This window comes from Metopolophium dirhodum, chromosome 1 (genome assembly GCF_019925205.1).
Source record: "Metopolophium dirhodum isolate CAU chromosome 1, ASM1992520v1, whole genome shotgun sequence".
Lineage (NCBI taxonomy): Eukaryota > Metazoa > Arthropoda > Insecta > Hemiptera > Aphididae > Metopolophium > Metopolophium dirhodum.
In genome coordinates this window covers 136,736,255-136,757,419 of record NC_083560.1, presented here as the reverse complement: position 1 = coordinate 136,757,419, position 21,165 = coordinate 136,736,255, and the positions used below count along the sequence as shown (strand labels likewise).

The following is a 21,165-nucleotide window of genomic DNA, read 5'->3' as shown; positions in this document are numbered from 1 at the left end:
AACGACTAAAGTCATCTTAAAATAATATTATTTGGTCCGGGGAGAGAGTCCGCCATCCACAACCTGGGCATGGCACGGCCGATACCCACGGATGCCCCCGGATATTTTGCCACGCTGATTTGACAACCCTAGTGTTCGGGGCTCTATTGACTCGTCCAGGCGACCGGAATAAATGAAAATAGAAACGCCGGAGGATCCGGGAAGAGTTCTCATTTCTCTGAAGCATAGCGTCATGTCTTATCTCTAATTATTTTCGAACAATATATCCATTTATCTATAAAATAAAAGCGATTTAATTTATTTGATATTTTAAGAATATAATTTACTATGAAATATGAAATGTAATTAAAATATTTTAAATTTAAATTATTTCAAGTCACTATGTATATGGACAGTTGGCACACCATAATTGGTAGCATGGCTAAATCATAATTTAGTGAATTTGGTCTAAGATAATTCTCGTATATATATTATTTTTTATTTATTTACTGAGTAAATTGTCTACAATTGTTAAATATATAATATTGCAGTATAACAATATTATGTGTTTTTAAAATGTTCCCAGACCTTCTAGCCATTTTTTTTTTTAACCAACAAAGGTTTTATAACACGACTTGTTATACAGTTTGAACCAGCGTATGCTGGCCCCAGACACGGCAGAGTGGACGATACTACGGACGGCGGCTCCACGGACGGACGGCGGAATGCGGCGTACGTTGGCGGCGGCGGAGGCGATACGAGTGAACGGATAGCTTTCCGGGACCATGTGTCAGTTTGAACCACCTATTGCTGGCCCCAGCCACTAGTTTGTCACCGGTCCGCCTTGACTCGTATACCGTGGGTATGGCGAGGTAACTACGGAGTTCGTTTTTCGATGTCTAGTCGTCTCTCTAGAAGTGTATATATGGACTATCGCGGCGGCTTCCGTCTGCGGGAATGGCCGGTAGTAGTGGGTATCTTTTGTTGGTATTAGGTGGTATGGTATATTTACCACTGTGGGTGGTGTGTTATTGCTTTTTTTTTTTTCTTCATTTCGTTGTTGGCGTATGAGCAGCCGTGTTTCCTTATATAATTCTTTTTCCCTCTGCTTATTACTGATTTTGTTATGGAGTGAAGTCTGAGGTGTAGTATGAGGTATTACCCCACTGTCCCTTTTCTCTGCAAGTGGAGGATGTAGGTTTTGTTGAAACGATTTCTTCATGCTAGATAAGAGTTTGTCCTCCTCTTTTGTAGGGTTTTCGGTGGGTGTTTCTGGTGTCTGTCTGGCTCGGATGGTATCCGGTATTGTGAATGTCGGTTCCAATCTATACTGTGTGAGCTTAGCTGCAGCTTGTCTATTATATTTGGCCTGTGCTTTTAACTGTATTATAGAACCCATTGGTTGCGTGACTGTTGGTTGAATCCGCTGAATAGAAATATCGGCCTGGTACTCGCTGTCTAGTTCCAGATATTCCGGTCCGAACAGCTCAAGTATCCTATCCGAGTGGTGTCGGACATTTTCGTGTTCCATGACTACTCCTAGCGTTACTTAATTTTGATGGCCTATAGGAGTTAAGAAGGTCATGGTCACAAACAGGTTTATTTAATGGTTTAATTAGGATGAGTGAAGGATTGATCCACTGGGTATACCAGGATCAGGAGGAAAGCACAAGACTCCATCTTGGGCATCAGACGGAGTGTAATAAGGTTCAGTATTTTTTTATATTGCACCGAATGACTTGTCGACCTTCGTCTTCTAACATCACAGTGTTGTTATCGTAGGTTTGAATGACAGTATATGGTCCTTTGTAAAGTGGAAAGAATTTGTGTATTCCATTGTCTTCTGCTGAGGAAAGTTTGTGTTCTTTCACTATAGTACGCGAGGCGAAAAGTGAGCCGCGATCGTCGCGCGCCAAGCGGCTATTTTTCGTCAGGGTTACTCCGCCTATTCTTACTGTTTTCCCGCCTATAAAGTAATTTCAAACGACGTAATGTAGATTTTTTTAATAAATTATAATAAAAAATAAAAATAAAATACAAATAACACAAGTAATACATAAAATACAAATAACACGATTAATACATATTATAATACATTTTTTTTTAATTAATCATATCGTCTTCATCATCGTCTTCGTCAGTAGAACTGTCGCCGGGATTAATTGTCATTATAATAGGCTCCAAAATTTCATCTCTTAATCCTTCTTTCACCAAATCGTCTTCTTGAATTTTATCGCAGTGGTCGCCACATTTTGCCCAATCTTCTGCTGTGACTGCATCTAAAGCACTATTTACTAACACTTCTATATCTGCCATTTTGAAGGTGTTATTTTTTTCCGCGACTTTACCCTTAACTTGCGCCCAGATTAATTCGATTGGGTTATATTGGCAGTGGTAAGGAGGAAGTCTTACCACTTCATGGCCCATTTGAAGTGCAATTTCGTCCAATTTATATTTTTTTTCTTTTGGAATCGTCAATTTGACTTTTTCCCGTAGTTCGCTTAATGTCTCTACTGGAGAAAAGTCTACAGATTTGTCTTGTAACCATTTTTGTACATCTGCCTTTCGAGTATTTGCCTTAGGATATTCTTCTGTTAAGGTAGAATGGTATGAGGCATTGTCCATTACAATTATACAAGGTTCTTCTAAATTGCCCAACATATCTATAAACCATTTTTGAAAAATGGTGGCGTTCATTTGAGAATGATAGTCTGCCTGCGATCCCGACTTGCAACGAAAAACCAGTTTTGAATTTTTGACAAAACCAAATGAAGGTGACCCAGCATGACACACAATAAGCCGACCGCCCTTTCCAATAGGTACTTTTAATCCTTCGGTGTTGTCGGAGTTTTGCCATATGTGTCCTCGCGTATGATTTTGGTTTACCCATGTTTCGTCTAAGTAAACTATTGGCCTTGTATCGTTATTACGTCTGAACTCGTTCATTTTTCTCAAAAACTTAACCCGAGAACAAATAATATCATTTCTTTCCATTAGAAATTTACGCCCATCATTACATTTTTTGTATTTGAAATTTAAACTACGCAAAATATGTCGCACGGACCATTGTGAACCCGAATAATTAATTTTTTCATGCAACGCTCTCAATATTTTTGCACTAGTTGGATACTGACCATTATCATAAAAACTATGAACTGTTCTTCTGACAACTTCATTGTCAAAATCGTCTAAGTTGGTCATAGGTTTGGCACGTTTATAAGATTTCCTTGGAGACTTAAATGAAGAAGGTTCGGCAGCTAGTTGATTTTCACCCACAGTCATTTTTTTCCCTTCAGCACAAACTCGTTTAACACAAGCAAGACTTACGCCACACGCTTCAGCAGTCATTTCACGAGTTTGACGAAAAAAATTACTAATTTCTGGCTTACCTTTGTCACCAGCCAATGTTTTGAAATAATTATAAACATGAAAAATAACTTTCTTCGTTTGAGAATGTGTGTCTTGATATGCCATTTTAAAACTATTTTTGTATACGAGTAATTATTAAAGAAATAATTAAAAATACTATTAACATTCAAACTTTAAAAGCGCGCACTTTAAAAACCAACCATGTAAGAACGCGGGAAATATGATTACAAACGTAGATAATAAACGAATAAAAACACGTGTAAATTCGTATCTCGAATGTCGAATGACTAACCAAACCTTAACAAAATATTGTGGTATGCAACAGCTGCAGCACTACCCCCTACTGCTAAAAGAAAATAAATTGGTCTCCAAAATACAATCAATTGTACAATAAATTACCACCTGCCGTTTTTAAAATGCGCGCCAGCTGTTTCCATTGCACACAAACGTAGAACCCCTGAAACCAGAAAAAATGACCGCTTGACGCGCAACGATCGCGGCTCACTTTTCGCCTCGCGTACTATAGTACCTTTTGACCAACTTGATACTGTTGAAACTTCTTCCGCTGATCTTTGGTTTTGTTTCTGCTTTCAGCCTTAGTGCGTAATCTTCTTCTTACGATCTCGATCACTGGTTCATCGTTGATTGAACAGTCGTAGTCTGGAAATTGAATGTTTGGCGTGATTTTGGTATCAGGTTCTTGTCCAAACAGTATTTGATATGGTGTACACCCAGTAGACTGGTGATGTGAGTGATTAATCCAATGGAGTATAACAATATTATGTGTTTTTAAAATGTTCCCAGACCTTCTAGCCATTTTTTTTTTTTAACCAACAAAGGTTTTATAACATCGTGTACAATGTTTGATAATTTACGGTGGTGCAAGGTTGTATTCGGTATAATACAGTACAGTGGCGTAAAATACATTTGATAGTAGGCAAGCATTGGTCTAAAACCTTACTTATATTATAATATCAGAAAATCACAGGAGTAAAGAGAATTGCTACTTATATAAATGTTATGAAGATTGGATCAGTTTTAATACACTTTTTTGATATTCTCGAAGAACAGTATATAAAACAGAACCATCCCACGATACTCGACCTTTATTCTGGCTCATGGTCCGCTCAAAATAAAAGTAAAATTAAACAGATTTTTATTAATTGTATATTGGCAAAACATTATGTTTATGTTTTTATGTCGATCAACGTTTCCGTTAGTTCGAAACGTGTGTTTATAGCCTATATGTGCCCTTAAATGTATCATATAATGAGACAATTTTCTAATTTTTTTTGAATTTTTCTTCACACTTTTCTACAACACACATATAACGTATTTCGTTTGAATGCCGACACAGAACATGGCACTTGAGGTCAGACAAATCTCTGTGATATGTCTGGCAAATTTCACATTTGAATGGTTATTCACCCGTGTGAATCAATCATTTTGTGCCTAGCCAGATGGTGCTTAATTATAAAGGTTTTTTGGCAGATTTCATTTTGAAACAGTCTTATAACCGGTGTGTAATATCAACCTTAGTCGCGAGGCTTAAAAAGATCAACAACAAAAAAAAAAAAATAATAAAAAATTACAACGGTATGGTTTTTCGCCGGTATGTATCTTCAAATGTCTGAGTAAATGGTGTAAGAGTTTGAATTTAGATTTTCAGACCTTTCATTAAAACCGGCTCAAAACTGCGACAGCCACGGCTTAAAAAAACTTGTAAACAGCTGTTGGCCAAGAGTCATTCGATCCTAAGCCCGTGTTGAGAATCCGTTTTCGAATCGCCCGTGAGGCGGGGAGGGAATCCGGTCCGTATTACGAAACCCCCGACGCTGATTAGACACCCCAATAGTGGTTCGGCGGTCTATTGTCTCGTCCGGAATAAACAAATAGAAACGCCCGAGGGTCAGGCAAGAGTTCTCATTTCTCTGAAGCATAGCGCCATGTCTGATCTCTTATTATTTTCGAACAATATAATATCCATTTATCATAGGGAACACATGGAAAAAAATCCAGTCAAAATCGAACCGATGATTATTGAGTTTAAATTATACAAAAAAATGCGCTTACAGCTCAATATATTAGTATACACTACTTCCGAGAGGCCGTTTTTTAAATATTGTAAATTGTAATAAATGTTTAAGTGTGAAACGTGTCCAGCGTATTTTAAGCGGAGACAGGATCGTGAGAAATAAGAAAAAACATGCAGGCGTATATTTTTCATGCATCATGACGTGTACTTCAACGTTCAGTTACAGATCTGATCGTACTTGTCATAATATGAAAAACGTAGAAATATATTTAATTATTTTATAAAGGAATCGTTCGTGCATATCATATTATTGAAATAGCACATCAATTGTACACAGCCTAATGATGACCAGACCAGACCTTCAATCCAATATGTTAAACCTTCGAATGCGGTATCCGATATCAGTAAGACCGCGACGGATGCAATTGAAAGTCATCCGGATTCTACAGGAGATTAGTTTTTTTTCAATTCTTACATTTTCTTAACTTAACTATTCGAAAAATCACAATTATTATAAACAGTCTACCATTTCGATATCATATTACACATTATCATTTATCAGGCAAGACAATATCATTGTAATTTATGTATTATTTAAATATTGAATTAACACTGCCCACGCCGCCGTCGATAAACGATCGGCGGCCTGTAATCGTGTTATGCAGTGACGACAAAAACGTGCCGACGCTGAGCGCAATAAAACAATGCCGTCGACGTTACATCGCCTTCTTCGATATAATTTCCTCATTTTCGGCGGACCGTCAACGCGTACTTAACGAATAATGATAGCATTGACAGACAAATAGATTTTTAATGCTGACTCCGTGTGCAACAACGCGATGTGTGAAAAATAATTGAAAATGCGTATGTCATTGACATTTTATAGGATATGGTATCAATGAACGACAAAACGCAGCCATCGCCGCCGATGACCACTAACATAATAATTCACCCGGTAGCGCATCCAACAGTCGCCGGTACAGCAGCGCTACCTGTTGACTCAAGCGCGTAGTATACGAGAATTTAAAATAACTAACTACTGAATATTTTATATATATTTTTTACAAATATAGAATGGGGCTCTCCGATAAAATACAGTATTCATATTAAAATTAAAAATATACAATATAATTGTAATCACGTTTCATTAGCATTCAGGTGTTATCAATGACTTACATGGATTTTACGATTATAATATTGTAAATATAGATACAATGAGATAGTTTTCTTTTAATTTCTATTTGAAAATTCAACATGAAAAACAAAAAACCTTCATACCCATGTTTATATTTTGATATGTTAGGCTTACCACTTGTAAGACGGAGGCAACAATTAATGAACGACTAAAGTCATCTTAAAATAATATTATTTGGTCCGGGGAGAGAGTCCGCCATCCACAACCTGGGCATGGCACGGCCGATACCCACGGATGCCCCCGGATATTTTGCCACGCTGATTTGACAACCCTAGTGTTCGGGGCTCTATTGTCTCGTCCAGGCGACCGGAATAAATGAAAATAGAAACGCCGGAGGATCCGGGAAGAGTTCTCATTTCTCTGAAGCATAGCGTCATGTCTTATCTCTAATTATTTTCGAACAATATATCCATTTATCTATAAAATAAAAGCGATTTAATTTATTTGATAATTTAAGAATATAATTTACTATGAAATATGAATTGTAATTAAAATATTTTAAATTTAAATTATTTCAAGTCACTATGTATATGGACAGTTGGCACACCATAATTGGTAGCATGGCTAAATCATAATTTAGTGAATTTGGTCTAAGATAATTCTCGTATATATATTATTTTTTATTTATTTACTGAGTAAATTGTCTACAATTGTTAAATATATAATATTGCAGTATAACAATATTATGTGTTTTTAAAATGTTCCCAGACCTTCTAGCCATTTTTTTTTTAACCAACAAAGGTTTTATAACACGACTTGTTATACAGTTTGAACCAGCGTATGCTGGCCCCAGACACGGCAGAGTGGACGATACTACGGACGGCGGCTCCACGGACGGACGGCGGAATGCGGCGTACGTTGGCGGCGGCGGAGGCGATACGAGTGAACGGATAGCTTTCCGGGACCATGTGTCAGTTTGAACCACCTATTGCTGGCCCCAGCCACTAGTTTGTCACCGGTCCGCCTTGACTCGTATACCGTGGGTATGGCGAGGTAACTACGGAGTTCGTTTTTCGATGTCTAGTCGTCTCTCTAGAAGTGTATATATGGACTATCGCGGCGGCTTCCGTCTGCGGGAATGGCCGGTAGTAGTGGGTATCTTTTGTTGGTATTAGGTGGTATGGTATATTTACCACTGTGGGTGGTGTGTTATTGCTTTTTTTTTTTTCTTCATTTCGTTGTTGGCGTATGAGCAGCCGTGTTTCCTTATATAATTCTTTTTCCCTCTGCTTATTACTGATTTTGTTATGGAGTGAAGTCTGAGGTGTAGTATGAGGTATTACCCCACTGTCCCTTTTCTCTGCAAGTGGAGGATGTAGGTTTTGTTGAAACGATTTCTTCATGCTAGATAAGAGTTTGTCCTCCTCTTTTGTAGGGTTTTCGGTGGGTGTTTCTGGTGTCTGTCTGGCTCGGATGGTATCCGGTATTGTGAATGTCGGTTCCAATCTATACTGTGTGAGCTTAGCTGCAGCTTGTCTATTATATTTGGCCTGTGCTTTTAACTGTATTATAGAACCCATTGGTTGCGTGACTGTTGGTTGAATCCGCTGAATAGAAATATCGGCCTGGTACTCGCTGTCTAGTTCCAGATATTCCGGTCCGAACAGCTCAAGTATCCTATCCGAGTGGTGTCGGACATTTTCGTGTTCCATGACTACTCCTAGCGTTACTTAATTTTGATGGCCTATAGGAGTTAAGAAGGTCATGGTCACAAACAGGTTTATTTAATGGTTTAATTAGGATGAGTGAAGGATTGATCCACTGGGTATACCAGGATCAGGAGGAAAGCACAAGACTCCATCTTGGGCATCAGACGGAGTGTAATAAGGTTCAGTATTTTTTTATATTGCACCGAATGACTTGTCGACCTTCGTCTTCTAACATCACAGTGTTGTTATCGTAGGTTTGAATGACAGTATATGGTCCTTTGTAAAGTGGAAAGAATTTGTGTATTCCATTGTCTTCTGCTGAGGAAAGTTTGTGTTCTTTCACTATAGTACGCGAGGCGAAAAGTGAGCCGCGATCGTCGCGCGCCAAGCGGCTATTTTTCGTCAGGGTTACTCCGCCTATTCTTACTGTTTTCCCGCCTATAAAGTAATTTCAAACGACGTAATGTAGATTTTTTTAATAAATTATAATAAAAAATAAAAATAAAATACAAATAACACAAGTAATACATAAAATACAAATAACACGATTAATACATATTATAATACATTTTTTTTAATTAATCATATCGTCTTCATCATCGTCTTCGTCAGTAGAACTGTCGCCGGGATTAATTGTCATTATAATAGGCTCCAAAATTTCATCTCTTAATCCTTCTTTCACCAAATCGTCTTCTTGAATTTTATCGCAGTGGTCGCCACATTTTGCCCAATCTTCTGCTGTGACTGCATCTAAAGCACTATTTACTAACACTTCTATATCTGCCATTTTGAAGGTGTTATTTTTTTCCGCGACTTTACCCTTAACTTGCGCCCAGATTAATTCGATTGGGTTATATTGGCAGTGGTAAGGAGGAAGTCTTACCACTTCATGGCCCATTTGAAGTGCAATTTCGTCCAATTTATATTTTTTTTCTTTTGGAATCGTCAATTTGACTTTTTCCCGTAGTTCGCTTAATGTCTCTACTGGAGAAAAGTCTACAGATTTGTCTTGTAACCATTTTTGTACATCTGCCTTTCGAGTATTTGCCTTAGGATATTCTTCTGTTAAGGTAGAATGGTATGAGGCATTGTCCATTACAATTATACAAGGTTCTTCTAAATTGCCCAACATATCTATAAACCATTTTTGAAAAATGGTGGCGTTCATTTGAGAATGATAGTCTGCCTGCGATCCCGACTTGCAACGAAAAACCAGTTTTGAATTTTTGACAAAACCAAATGAAGGTGACCCAGCATGACACACAATAAGCCGACCGCCCTTTCCAATAGGTACTTTTAATCCTTCGGTGTTGTCGGAGTTTTGCCATATGTGTCCTCGCGTATGATTTTGGTTTACCCATGTTTCGTCTAAGTAAACTATTGGCCTTGTATCGTTATTACGTCTGAACTCGTTCATTTTTCTCAAAAACTTAACCCGAGAACAAATAATATCATTTCTTTCCATTAGAAATTTACGCCCATCATTACATTTTTTGTATTTGAAATTTAAACTACGCAAAATATGTCGCACGGACCATTGTGAACCCGAATAATTAATTTTTTCATGCAACGCTCTCAATATTTTTGCACTAGTTGGATACTGACCATTATCATAAAAACTATGAACTGTTCTTCTGACAACTTCATTGTCAAAATCGTCTAAGTTGGTCATAGGTTTGGCACGTTTATAAGATTTCCTTGGAGACTTAAATGAAGAAGGTTCGGCAGCTAGTTGATTTTCACCCACAGTCATTTTTTTCCCTTCAGCACAAACTCGTTTAACACAAGCAAGACTTACGCCACACGCTTCAGCAGTCATTTCACGAGTTTGACGAAAAAAATTACTAATTTCTGGCTTACCTTTGTCACCAGCCAATGTTTTGAAATAATTATAAACATGAAAAATAACTTTCTTCGTTTGAGAATGTGTGTCTTGATATGCCATTTTAAAACTATTTTTGTATACGAGTAATTATTAAAGAAATAATTAAAAATACTATTAACATTCAAACTTTAAAAGCGCGCACTTTAAAAACCAACCATGTAAGAACGCGGGAAATATGATTACAAACGTAGATAATAAACGAATAAAAACACGTGTAAATTCGTATCTCGAATGTCGAATGACTAACCAAACCTTAACAAAATATTGTGGTATGCAACAGCTGCAGCACTACCCCCTACTGCTAAAAGAAAATAAATTGGTCTCCAAAATACAATCAATTGTACAATAAATTACCACCTGCCGTTTTTAAAATGCGCGCCAGCTGTTTCCATTGCACACAAACGTAGAACCCCTGAAACCAGAAAAAATGACCGCTTGACGCGCAACGATCGCGGCTCACTTTTCGCCTCGCGTACTATAGTACCTTTTGACCAACTTGATACTGTTGAAACTTCTTCCGCTGATCTTTGGTTTTGTTTCTGCTTTCAGCCTTAGTGCGTAATCTTCTTCTTACGATCTCGATCACTGGTTCATCGTTGATTGAACAGTCGTAGTCTGGAAATTGAATGTTTGGCGTGATTTTGGTATCAGGTTCTTGTCCAAACAGTATTTGATATGGTGTACACCCAGTAGACTGGTGATGTGAGTGATTAATCCAATGGAGTATAACAATATTATGTGTTTTTAAAATGTTCCCAGACCTTCTAGCCATTTTTTTTTTTTAACCAACAAAGGTTTTATAACATCGTGTACAATGTTTGATAATTTACGGTGGTGCAAGGTTGTATTCGGTATAATACAGTACAGTGGCGTAAAATACATTTGATAGTAGGCAAGCATTGGTCTAAAACCTTACTTATATTATAATATCAGAAAATCACAGGAGTAAAGAGAATTGCTACTTATATAAATGTTATGAAGATTGGATCAGTTTTAATACACTTTTTTGATATTCTCGAAGAACAGTATATAAAACAGAACCATCCCACGATACTCGACCTTTATTCTGGCTCATGGTCCGCTCAAAATAAAAGTAAAATTAAACAGATTTTTATTAATTGTATATTGGCAAAACATTATGTTTATGTTTTTATGTCGATCAACGTTTCCGTTAGTTCGAAACGTGTGTTTATAGCCTATATGTGCCCTTAAATGTATCATATAATGAGACAATTTTCTAATTTTTTTTGAATTTTTCTTCACACTTTTCTACAACACACATATAACGTATTTCGTTTGAATGCCGACACAGAACATGGCACTTGAGGTCAGACAAATCTCTGTGATATGTCTGGCAAATTTCACATTTGAATGGTTATTCACCCGTGTGAATCAATCATTTTGTGCCTAGCCAGATGGTGCTTAATTATAAAGGTTTTTTGGCAGATTTCATTTTGAAACAGTCTTATAACCGGTGTGTAATATCAACCTTAGTCGCGAGGCTTAAAAAGATCAACAACAAAAAAAAAAAAATAATAAAAAATTACAACGGTATGGTTTTTCGCCGGTATGTATCTTCAAATGTCTGAGTAAATGGTGTAAGAGTTTGAATTTAGATTTTCAGACCTTTCATTAAAACCGGCTCAAAACTGCGACAGCCACGGCTTAAAAAAACTTGTAAACAGCTGTTGGCCAAGAGTCATTCGATCCTAAGCCCGTGTTGAGAATCCGTTTTCGAATCGCCCGTGAGGCGGGGAGGGAATCCGGTCCGTATTACGAAACCCCCGACGCTGATTAGACACCCCAATAGTGGTTCGGCGGTCTATTGTCTCGTCCGGAATAAACAAATAGAAACGCCCGAGGGTCAGGCAAGAGTTCTCATTTCTCTGAAGCATAGCGCCATGTCTGATCTCTTATTATTTTCGAACAATATAATATCCATTTATCATAGGGAACACATGGAAAAAAATCCAGTCAAAATCGAACCGATGATTATTGAGTTTAAATTATACAAAAAAATGCGCTTACAGCTCAATATATTAGTATACACTACTTCCGAGAGGCCGTTTTTTAAATATTGTAAATTGTAATAAATGTTTAAGTGTGAAACGTGTCCAGCGTATTTTAAGCGGAGACAGGATCGTGAGAAATAAGAAAAAACATGCAGGCGTATATTTTTCATGCATCATGACGTGTACTTCAACGTTCAGTTACAGATCTGATCGTACTTGTCATAATATGAAAAACGTAGAAATATATTTAATTATTTTATAAAGGAATCGTTCGTGCATATCATATTATTGAAATAGCACATCAATTGTACACAGCCTAATGATGACCAGACCAGACCTTCAATCCAATATGTTAAACCTTCGAATGCGGTATCCGATATCAGTAAGACCGCGACGGATGCAATTGAAAGTCATCCGGATTCTACAGGAGATTAGTTTTTTTTCAATTCTTACATTTTCTTAACTTAACTATTCGAAAAATCACAATTATTATAAACAGTCTACCATTTCGATATCATATTACACATTATCATTTATCAGGCAAGACAATATCATTGTAATTTATGTATTATTTAAATATTGAATTAACACTGCCCACGCCGCCGTCGATAAACGATCGGCGGCCTGTAATCGTGTTATGCAGTGACGACAAAAACGTGCCGACGCTGAGCGCAATAAAACAATGCCGTCGACGTTACATCGCCTTCTTCGATATAATTTCCTCATTTTCGGCGGACCGTCAACGCGTACTTAACGAATAATGATAGCATTGACAGACAAATAGATTTTTAATGCTGACTCCGTGTGCAACAACGCGATGTGTGAAAAATAATTGAAAATGCGTATGTCATTGACATTTTATAGGATATGGTATCAATGAACGACAAAACGCAGCCATCGCCGCCGATGACCACTAACATAATAATTCACCCGGTAGCGCATCCAACAGTCGCCGGTACAGCAGCGCTACCTGTTGACTCAAGCGCGTAGTATACGAGAATTTAAAATAACTAACTACTGAATATTTTATATATATTTTTTACAAATATAGAATGGGGCTCTCCGATAAAATACAGTATTCATATTAAAATTAAAAATATACAATATAATTGTAATCACGTTTCATTAGCATTCAGGTGTTATCAATGACTTACATGGATTTTACGATTATAATATTGTAAATATAGATACAATGAGATAGTTTTCTTTTAATTTCTATTTGAAAATTCAACATGAAAAACAAAAAACCTTCATACCCATGTTTATATTTTGATATGTTAGGCTTACCACTTGTAAGACGGAGGCAACAATTAATGAACGACTAAAGTCATCTTAAAATAATATTATTTGGTCCGGGGAGAGAGTCCGCCATCCACAACCTGGGCATGGCACGGCCGATACCCACGGATGCCCCCGGATATTTTGCCACGCTGATTTGACAACCCTAGTGTTCGGGGCTCTATTGTCTCGTCCAGGCGACCGGAATAAATGAAAATAGAAACGCCGGAGGATCCGGGAAGAGTTCTCATTTCTCTGAAGCATAGCGTCATGTCTTATCTCTAATTATTTTCGAACAATATATCCATTTATCTATAAAATAAAAGCGATTTAATTTATTTGATAATTTAAGAATATAATTTACTATGAAATATGAATTGTAATTAAAATATTTTAAATTTAAATTATTTCAAGTCACTATGTATATGGACAGTTGGCACACCATAATTGGTAGCATGGCTAAATCATAATTTAGTGAATTTGGTCTAAGATAATTCTCGTATATATATTATTTTTTATTTATTTACTGAGTAAATTGTCTACAATTGTTAAATATATAATATTGCAGTATAACAATATTATGTGTTTTTAAAATGTTCCCAGACCTTCTAGCCATTTTTTTTTTAACCAACAAAGGTTTTATAACACGACTTGTTATACAGTTTGAACCAGCGTATGCTGGCCCCAGACACGGCAGAGTGGACGATACTACGGACGGCGGCTCCACGGACGGACGGCGGAATGCGGCGTACGTTGGCGGCGGCGGAGGCGATACGAGTGAACGGATAGCTTTCCGGGACCATGTGTCAGTTTGAACCACCTATTGCTGGCCCCAGCCACTAGTTTGTCACCGGTCCGCCTTGACTCGTATACCGTGGGTATGGCGAGGTAACTACGGAGTTCGTTTTTCGATGTCTAGTCGTCTCTCTAGAAGTGTATATATGGACTATCGCGGCGGCTTCCGTCTGCGGGAATGGCCGGTAGTAGTGGGTATCTTTTGTTGGTATTAGGTGGTATGGTATATTTACCACTGTGGGTGGTGTGTTATTGCTTTTTTTTTTTTCTTCATTTGGTTGTTGGCGTATGAGCAGCCGTGTTTCCTTATATAATTCTTTTTCCCTCTGCTTATTACTGATTTTGTTATGGATTGAAGTCTGAGGTGTAGTATGAGGTATTACCCCACTGTCCCTTTTCTCTGCAAGTGGAGGATGTAGGTTTTGTTGAAACGATTTCTTCATGCTAGATAAGAGTTTGTCCTCCTCTTTTGTAGGGTTTTCGGTGGGTGTTTCTGGTGTCTGTCTGGCTCGGATGGTATCCGGTATTGTGAATGTCGGTTCCAATCTATACTGTGTGAGCTTAGCTGCAGCTTGTCTATTATATTTGGCCTGTGCTTTTAACTGTATTATAGAACCCATTGGTTGCGTGACTGTTGGTTGAATCCGCTGAATAGAAATATCGGCCTGGTACTCGCTGTCTAGTTCCAGATATTCCGGTCCGAACAGCTCAAGTATCCTATCCGAGTGGTGTCGGACATTTTCGTGTTCCATGACTACTCCTAGCGTTACTTAATTTTGATGGCCTATAGGAGTTAAGAAGGTCATGGTCACAAACAGGTTTATTTAATGGTTTAATTAGGATGAGTGAAGGATTGATCCACTGGGTATACCAGGATCAGGAGGAAAGCACAAGACTCCATCTTGGGCATCAGACGGAGTGTAATAAGGTTCAGTATTTTTTTATATTGCACCGAATGACTTGTCGACCTTCGTCTTCTAACATCACAGTGTTGTTATCGTAGGTTTGAATGACAGTATATGGTCCTTTGTAAAGTGGAAAGAATTTGTGTATTCCATTGTCTTCTGCTGAGGAAAGTTTGTGTTCTTTCACTAGTACCTTTTGACCAACTTGATACTGTTGAAACTTCTTCCGCTGATCTTTGGTTTTGTTTCTGCTTTCAGCCTTAGTGCGTAATCTTCTTCTTACGATCTCGATCACTGGTTCATCGTTGATTGAACAGTCGTAGTCTGGAAATTGAATGTTTGGCGTGATTTTGGTATCAGGTTCTTGTCCAAACAGTATTTGATATGGTGTACACCCAGTAGACTGGTGATGTGAGTGATTAATCCAATGGAGTATAACAATATTATGTGTTTTTAAAATGTTCCCAGACCTTCTAGCCATTTTTTTTTTTTAACCAACAAAGGTTTTATAACATCGTGTACAATGTTTGATAATTTACGGTGGTGCAAGGTTGTATTCGGTATAATACAGTACAGTGGCGTAAAATACATTTGATAGTAGGCAAGCATTGGTCTAAAACCTTACTTATATTATAATGTCAGAAAATCACAGGAGTAAAGAGAATTGCTACTTATATAAATGTTATGAAGATTGGATCAGTTTTAATACACTTTTTTGATATTCTCGAAGAACAGTATATAAAACAGAACCATCCCACGATACTCGACCTTTATTCTGGCTCATGGTCCGCTCAAAATAAAAGTAAAATTAAACAGATTTTTATTAATTGTATATTGGCAAAACATTATGTTTATGTTTTTATGTCGATCAACGTTTCCGTTAGTTCGAAACGTGTGTTTATAGCCTATATGTGCCCTTAAATGTATCATATAATGAGACAATTTTCTAATTTTTTTTGAATTTTTCTTCACACTTTTCTACAACACACATATAACGTATTTCGTTTGAATGCCGACACAGAACATGGCACTTGAGGTCAGACAAATCTCTGTGATATGTCTGGCAAATTTCACATTTGAATGGTTATTCACCCGTGTGAATCAATCATTTTGTGCCTAGCCAGATGGTGCTTAATTATAAAGGTTTTTTGGCAGATTTCATTTTGAAACAGTCTTATAACCGGTGTGTAATATCAACCTTAGTCGCGAGGCTTAAAAAGATCAACAACAAAAAAAAAAAAATAATAAAAAATTACAACGGTATGGTTTTTCGCCGGTATGTATCTTCAAATGTCTGAGTAAATGGTGTAAGAGTTTGAATTTAGATTTTCAGACCTTTCATTAAAACCGGCTCAAAACTGCGACAGCCACGGCTTAAAAAAACTTGTAAACAGCTGTTGGCCAAGAGTCATTCGATCCTAAGCCCGTGTTGAGAATCCGTTTTCGAATCGCCCGTGAGGCGGGGAGGGAATCCGGTCCGTATTACGAAACCCCCGACGCTGATTAGACACCCCAATAGTGGTTCGGCGGTCTATTGTCTCGTCCGGAATAAACAAATAGAAACGCCCGAGGGTCAGGCAAGAGTTCTCATTTCTCTGAAGCATAGCGCCATGTCTGATCTCTTATTATTTTCGAACAATATAATATCCATTTATCATAGGGAACACATGGAAAAAAATCCAGTCAAAATCGAACCGATGATTATTGAGTTTAAATTATACAAAAAAATGCGCTTACAGCTCAATATATTAGTATACACTACTTCCGAGAGGCCGTTTTTTAAATATTGTAAATTGTAATAAATGTTTAAGTGTGAAACGTGTCCAGCGTATTTTAAGCGGAGACAGGATCGTGAGAAATAAGAAAAAACATGCAGGCGTATATTTTTCATGCATCATGACGTGTACTTCAACGTTCAGTTACAGATCTGATCGTACTTGTCATAATATGAAAAACGTAGAAATATATTTAATTATTTTATAAAGGAATCGTTCGTGCATATCATATTATTGAAATAGCACATCAATTGTACACAGCCTAATGATGACCAGACCAGACCTTCAATCCAATATGTTAAACCTTCGAATGCGGTATCCGATATCAGTAAGACCGCGACGGATGCAATTGAAAGTCATCCGGATTCTACAGGAGATTAGTTTTTTTTCAATTCTTACATTTTCTTAACTTAACTATTCGAAAAATCACAATTATTATAAACAGTCTACCATTTCGATATCATATTACACATTATCATTTATCAGGCAAGACAATATCATTGTAATTTATGTATTATTTAAATATTGAATTAACACTGCCCACGCCGCCGTCGATAAACGATCGGCGGCCTGTAATCGTGTTATGCAGTGACGACAAAAACGTGCCGACGCTGAGCGCAATAAAACAATGCCGTCGACGTTACATCGCCTTCTTCGATATAATTTCCTCATTTTCGGCGGACCGTCAACGCGTACTTAACGAATAATGATAGCATTGACAGACAAATAGATTTTTAATGCTGACTCCGTGTGCAACAACGCGATGTGTGAAAAATAATTGAAAATGCGTATGTCATTGACATTTTATAGGATATGGTATCAATGAACGACAAAACGCAGCCATCGCCGCCGATGACCACTAACATAATAATTCACCCGGTAGCGCATCCAACAGTCGCCGGTACAGCAGCGCTACCTGTTGACTCAAGCGCGTAGTATACGAGAATTTAAAATAACTAACTACTGAATATTTTATATATATTTTTTACAAATATAGAATGGGGCTCTCCGATAAAATACAGTATTCATATTAAAATTAAAAATATACAATATAATTGTAATCACGTTTCATTAGCATTCAGGTGTTATCAATGACTTACATGGATTTTACGATTATAATATTGTAAATATAGATACAATGAGATAGTTTTCTTTTAATTTCTATTTGAAAATTCAACATGAAAAACAAAAAACCTTCATACCCATGTTTATATTTTGATATGTTAGGCTTACCACTTGTAAGACGGAGGCAACAATTAATGAACGACTAAAGTCATCTTAAAATAATATTATTTGGTCCGGGGAGAGAGTCCGCCATCCACAACCTGGGCATGGCACGGCCGATACCCACGGATGCCCCCGGATATTTTGCCACGCTGATTTGACAACCCTAGTGTTCGGGGCTCTATTGTCTCGTCCAGGCGACCGGAATAAATGAAAATAGAAACGCCGGAGGATCCGGGAAGAGTTCTCATTTCTCTGAAGCATAGCGTCATGTCTTATCTCTAATTATTTTCGAACAATATATCCATTTATCTATAAAATAAAAGCGATTTAATTTATTTGATAATTTAAGAATATAATTTACTATGAAATATGAATTGTAATTAAAATATTTTAAATTTAAATTATTTCAAGTCACTATGTATATGGACAGTTGGCACACCATAATTGGTAGCATGGCTAAATCATAATTTAGTGAATTTGGTCTAAGATAATTCTCGTATATATATTATTTTTTATTTATTTACTGAGTAAATTGTCTACAATTGTTAAATATATAATATTGCAGTATAACAATATTATGTGTTTTTAAAATGTTCCCAGACCTTCTAGCCATTTTTTTTTTAACCAACAAAGGTTTTATAACACGACTTGTTATACAGTTTGAACCAGCGTATGCTGGCCCCAGACACGGCAGAGTGGACGATACTACGGACGGCGGCTCCACGGACGGACGGCGGAATGCGGCGTACGTTGGCGGCGGCGGAGGCGATACGAGTGAACGGATAGCTTTCCGGGACCATGTGTCAGTTTGAACCACCTATTGCTGGCCCCAGCCACTAGTTTGTCACCGGTCCGCCTTGACTCGTATACCGTGGGTATGGCGAGGTAACTACGGAGTTCGTTTTTCGATGTCTAGTCGTCTCTCTAGAAGTGTATATATGGACTATCGCGGCGGCTTCCGTCTGCGGGAATGGCCGGTAGTAGTGGGTATCTTTTGTTGGTATTAGGTGGTATGGTATATTTACCACTGTGGGTGGTGTGTTATTGCTTTTTTTTTTTTCTTCATTTCGTTGTTGGCGTATGAGCAGCCGTGTTTCCTTATATAATTCTTTTTCCCTCTGCTTATTACTGATTTTGTTATGGAGTGAAGTCTGAGGTGTAGTATGAGGTATTACCCCACTGTCCCTTTTCTCTGCAAGTGGAGGATGTAGGTTTTGTTGAAACGATTTCTTCATGCTAGATAAGAGTTTGTCCTCCTCTTTTGTAGGGTTTTCGGTGGGTGTTTCTGGTGTCTGTCTGGCTCGGATGGTATCCGGTATTGTGAATGTCGGTTCCAATCTATACTGTGTGAGCTTAGCTGCAGCTTGTCTATTATATTTGGCCTGTGCTTTTAACTGTATTATAGAACCCATTGGTTGCGTGACTGTTGGTTGAATCCGCTGAATAGAAATATCGGCCTGGTACTCGCTGTCTAGTTCCAGATATTCCGGTCCGAACAGCTCAAGTATCCTATCCGAGTGGTGTCGGACATTTTCGTGTTCCATGACTACTCCTAGCGTTACTTAATTTTGATGGCCTATAGGAGTTAAGAAGGTCATGGTCACAAACAGGTTTATTTAATGGTTTAATTAGGATGAGTGAAGGATTGATCCACTGGGTATACCAGGATCAGGAGGAAAGCACAAGACTCCATCTTGGGCATCAGACGGAGTGTAATAAGGTTCAGTATTTTTTTATATTGCACCGAATGACTTGTCGACCTTCGTCTTCTAACATCACAGTGTTGTTATCGTAGGTTTGAATGACAGTATATGGTCCTTTGTAAAGTTGAAAGAATTTGTGTATTCCATTGTCTTCTGCTGAGGAAAGTTTGTGTTCTTTCACTATAGTACGCGAGGCGAAAAGTGAGCCGCGATCGTCGCGCGCCAAGCGGCTATTTTTCGTCAGGGTTACTCCGCCTATTCTTACTGTTTTCCCGCCTATAAAGTAATTTCAAACGACGTAATGTAGATTTTTTTAATAAATTATAATAAAAAATAAAAATAAAATACAAATAACACAAGTAATACATAAAATACAAATAACACGATTAATACATATTATAATACATTTTTTTTTAATTAATCATATCGTCTTCATCATCGTCTTCGTCAGTAGAACTGTCGCCGGGATTAATTGTCATTATAATAGGCTCCAAAATTTCATCTCTTAATCCTTCTTTCACCAAATCGTCTTCTTGAATTTTATCGCAGTGGTCGCCACATTTTGCCCAATCTTCTGCTGTGACTGCATCTAAAGCACTATTTACTAACACTTCTATATCTGCCATTTTGAAGGTGTTATTTTTTTCCGCGACTTTACCCTTAACTTGCGCCCAGATTAATTCGATTGGGTTATATTGGCAGTGGTAAGGAGGAAGTCTTACCACTTCATGGCCCATTTGAAGTGCAATTTCGTCCAATTTATATTTTTTTTCTTTTGGAATCGTCAATTTGACTTTTTCCCGTAGTTCGCTTAATGTCTCTACTGGAGAAAAGTCTACAGATTTGTCTTGTAACCATTTTTGTACATCTGCCTTTCGAGTATTTGCCTTAGGATATTCTTCTGTTAAGGTAGAATGGTATGAGGCATTGTCCATTACAATTATACAAGGTTCTTCTAAATTGCCCAACATATCTATAAACCATTTTTGAAAAATGGTGGCGTTCATTTGAGAATGATAGTCTGCCTGCGATCCCGACTTGCAACGAAAAACCAGTTTTGAATTTTTGACAAAACCAAATGAAGGTGACCCAGCATGACACACAATAAGCCGACCGCCCTTTCCAATAGGTACTTTTAATCCTTCGGTGTTGTCGGAGTTTTGCCATATGTGTCCTCGCGTATGATTTTGGTTTACCCATGTTTCGTCTAAGTAAACTATTGGCCTTGTATCGTTATTACGTCTGAACTCGTTCATTTTTCTCAAAAACTTAACCCGAGAACAAATAATATCATTTCTTTCCATTAGAAATTTACGCCCATCATTACATTTTTTGTATTTGAAATTTAAACTACGCAA

General features: G+C 37.5%; 2 protein-coding genes across 2 annotated transcripts; both read right to left on the bottom strand.

The window, feature by feature from the left end:
* Positions 1 to 2,082: 2,082 nt before the first annotated feature.
* Positions 2,083 to 3,453, bottom strand: LOC132932585 (uncharacterized). Its single transcript, XM_060998964.1, has one exon. The coding sequence runs from the start codon at positions 3,451 to 3,453 to the stop codon at positions 2,083 to 2,085; it is 1,371 nt and encodes a 456-aa protein (XP_060854947.1).
* Positions 3,454 to 8,801: 5,348 nt separating this feature from the next.
* On the bottom strand, positions 8,802 to 10,172 carry LOC132932584 (uncharacterized). The gene has a single exon (XM_060998963.1). It carries the CDS (start codon positions 10,170 to 10,172, stop codon positions 8,802 to 8,804), a length of 1,371 nt encoding a protein of 456 aa, XP_060854946.1.
* Positions 10,173 to 21,165: the final 10,993 nt, after the last annotated feature.

What these genes read in the sequence shown, in the direction of transcription:
- LOC132932585 (XM_060998964.1), bottom strand. Translation starts at nt 3,453, where the DNA reads ATGGCATATCAAGACACACATTCTCAAACGAAGAAAGTTATTTTTCAT.
- LOC132932584 (XM_060998963.1), bottom strand. Translation starts at nt 10,172, where the DNA reads ATGGCATATCAAGACACACATTCTCAAACGAAGAAAGTTATTTTTCAT.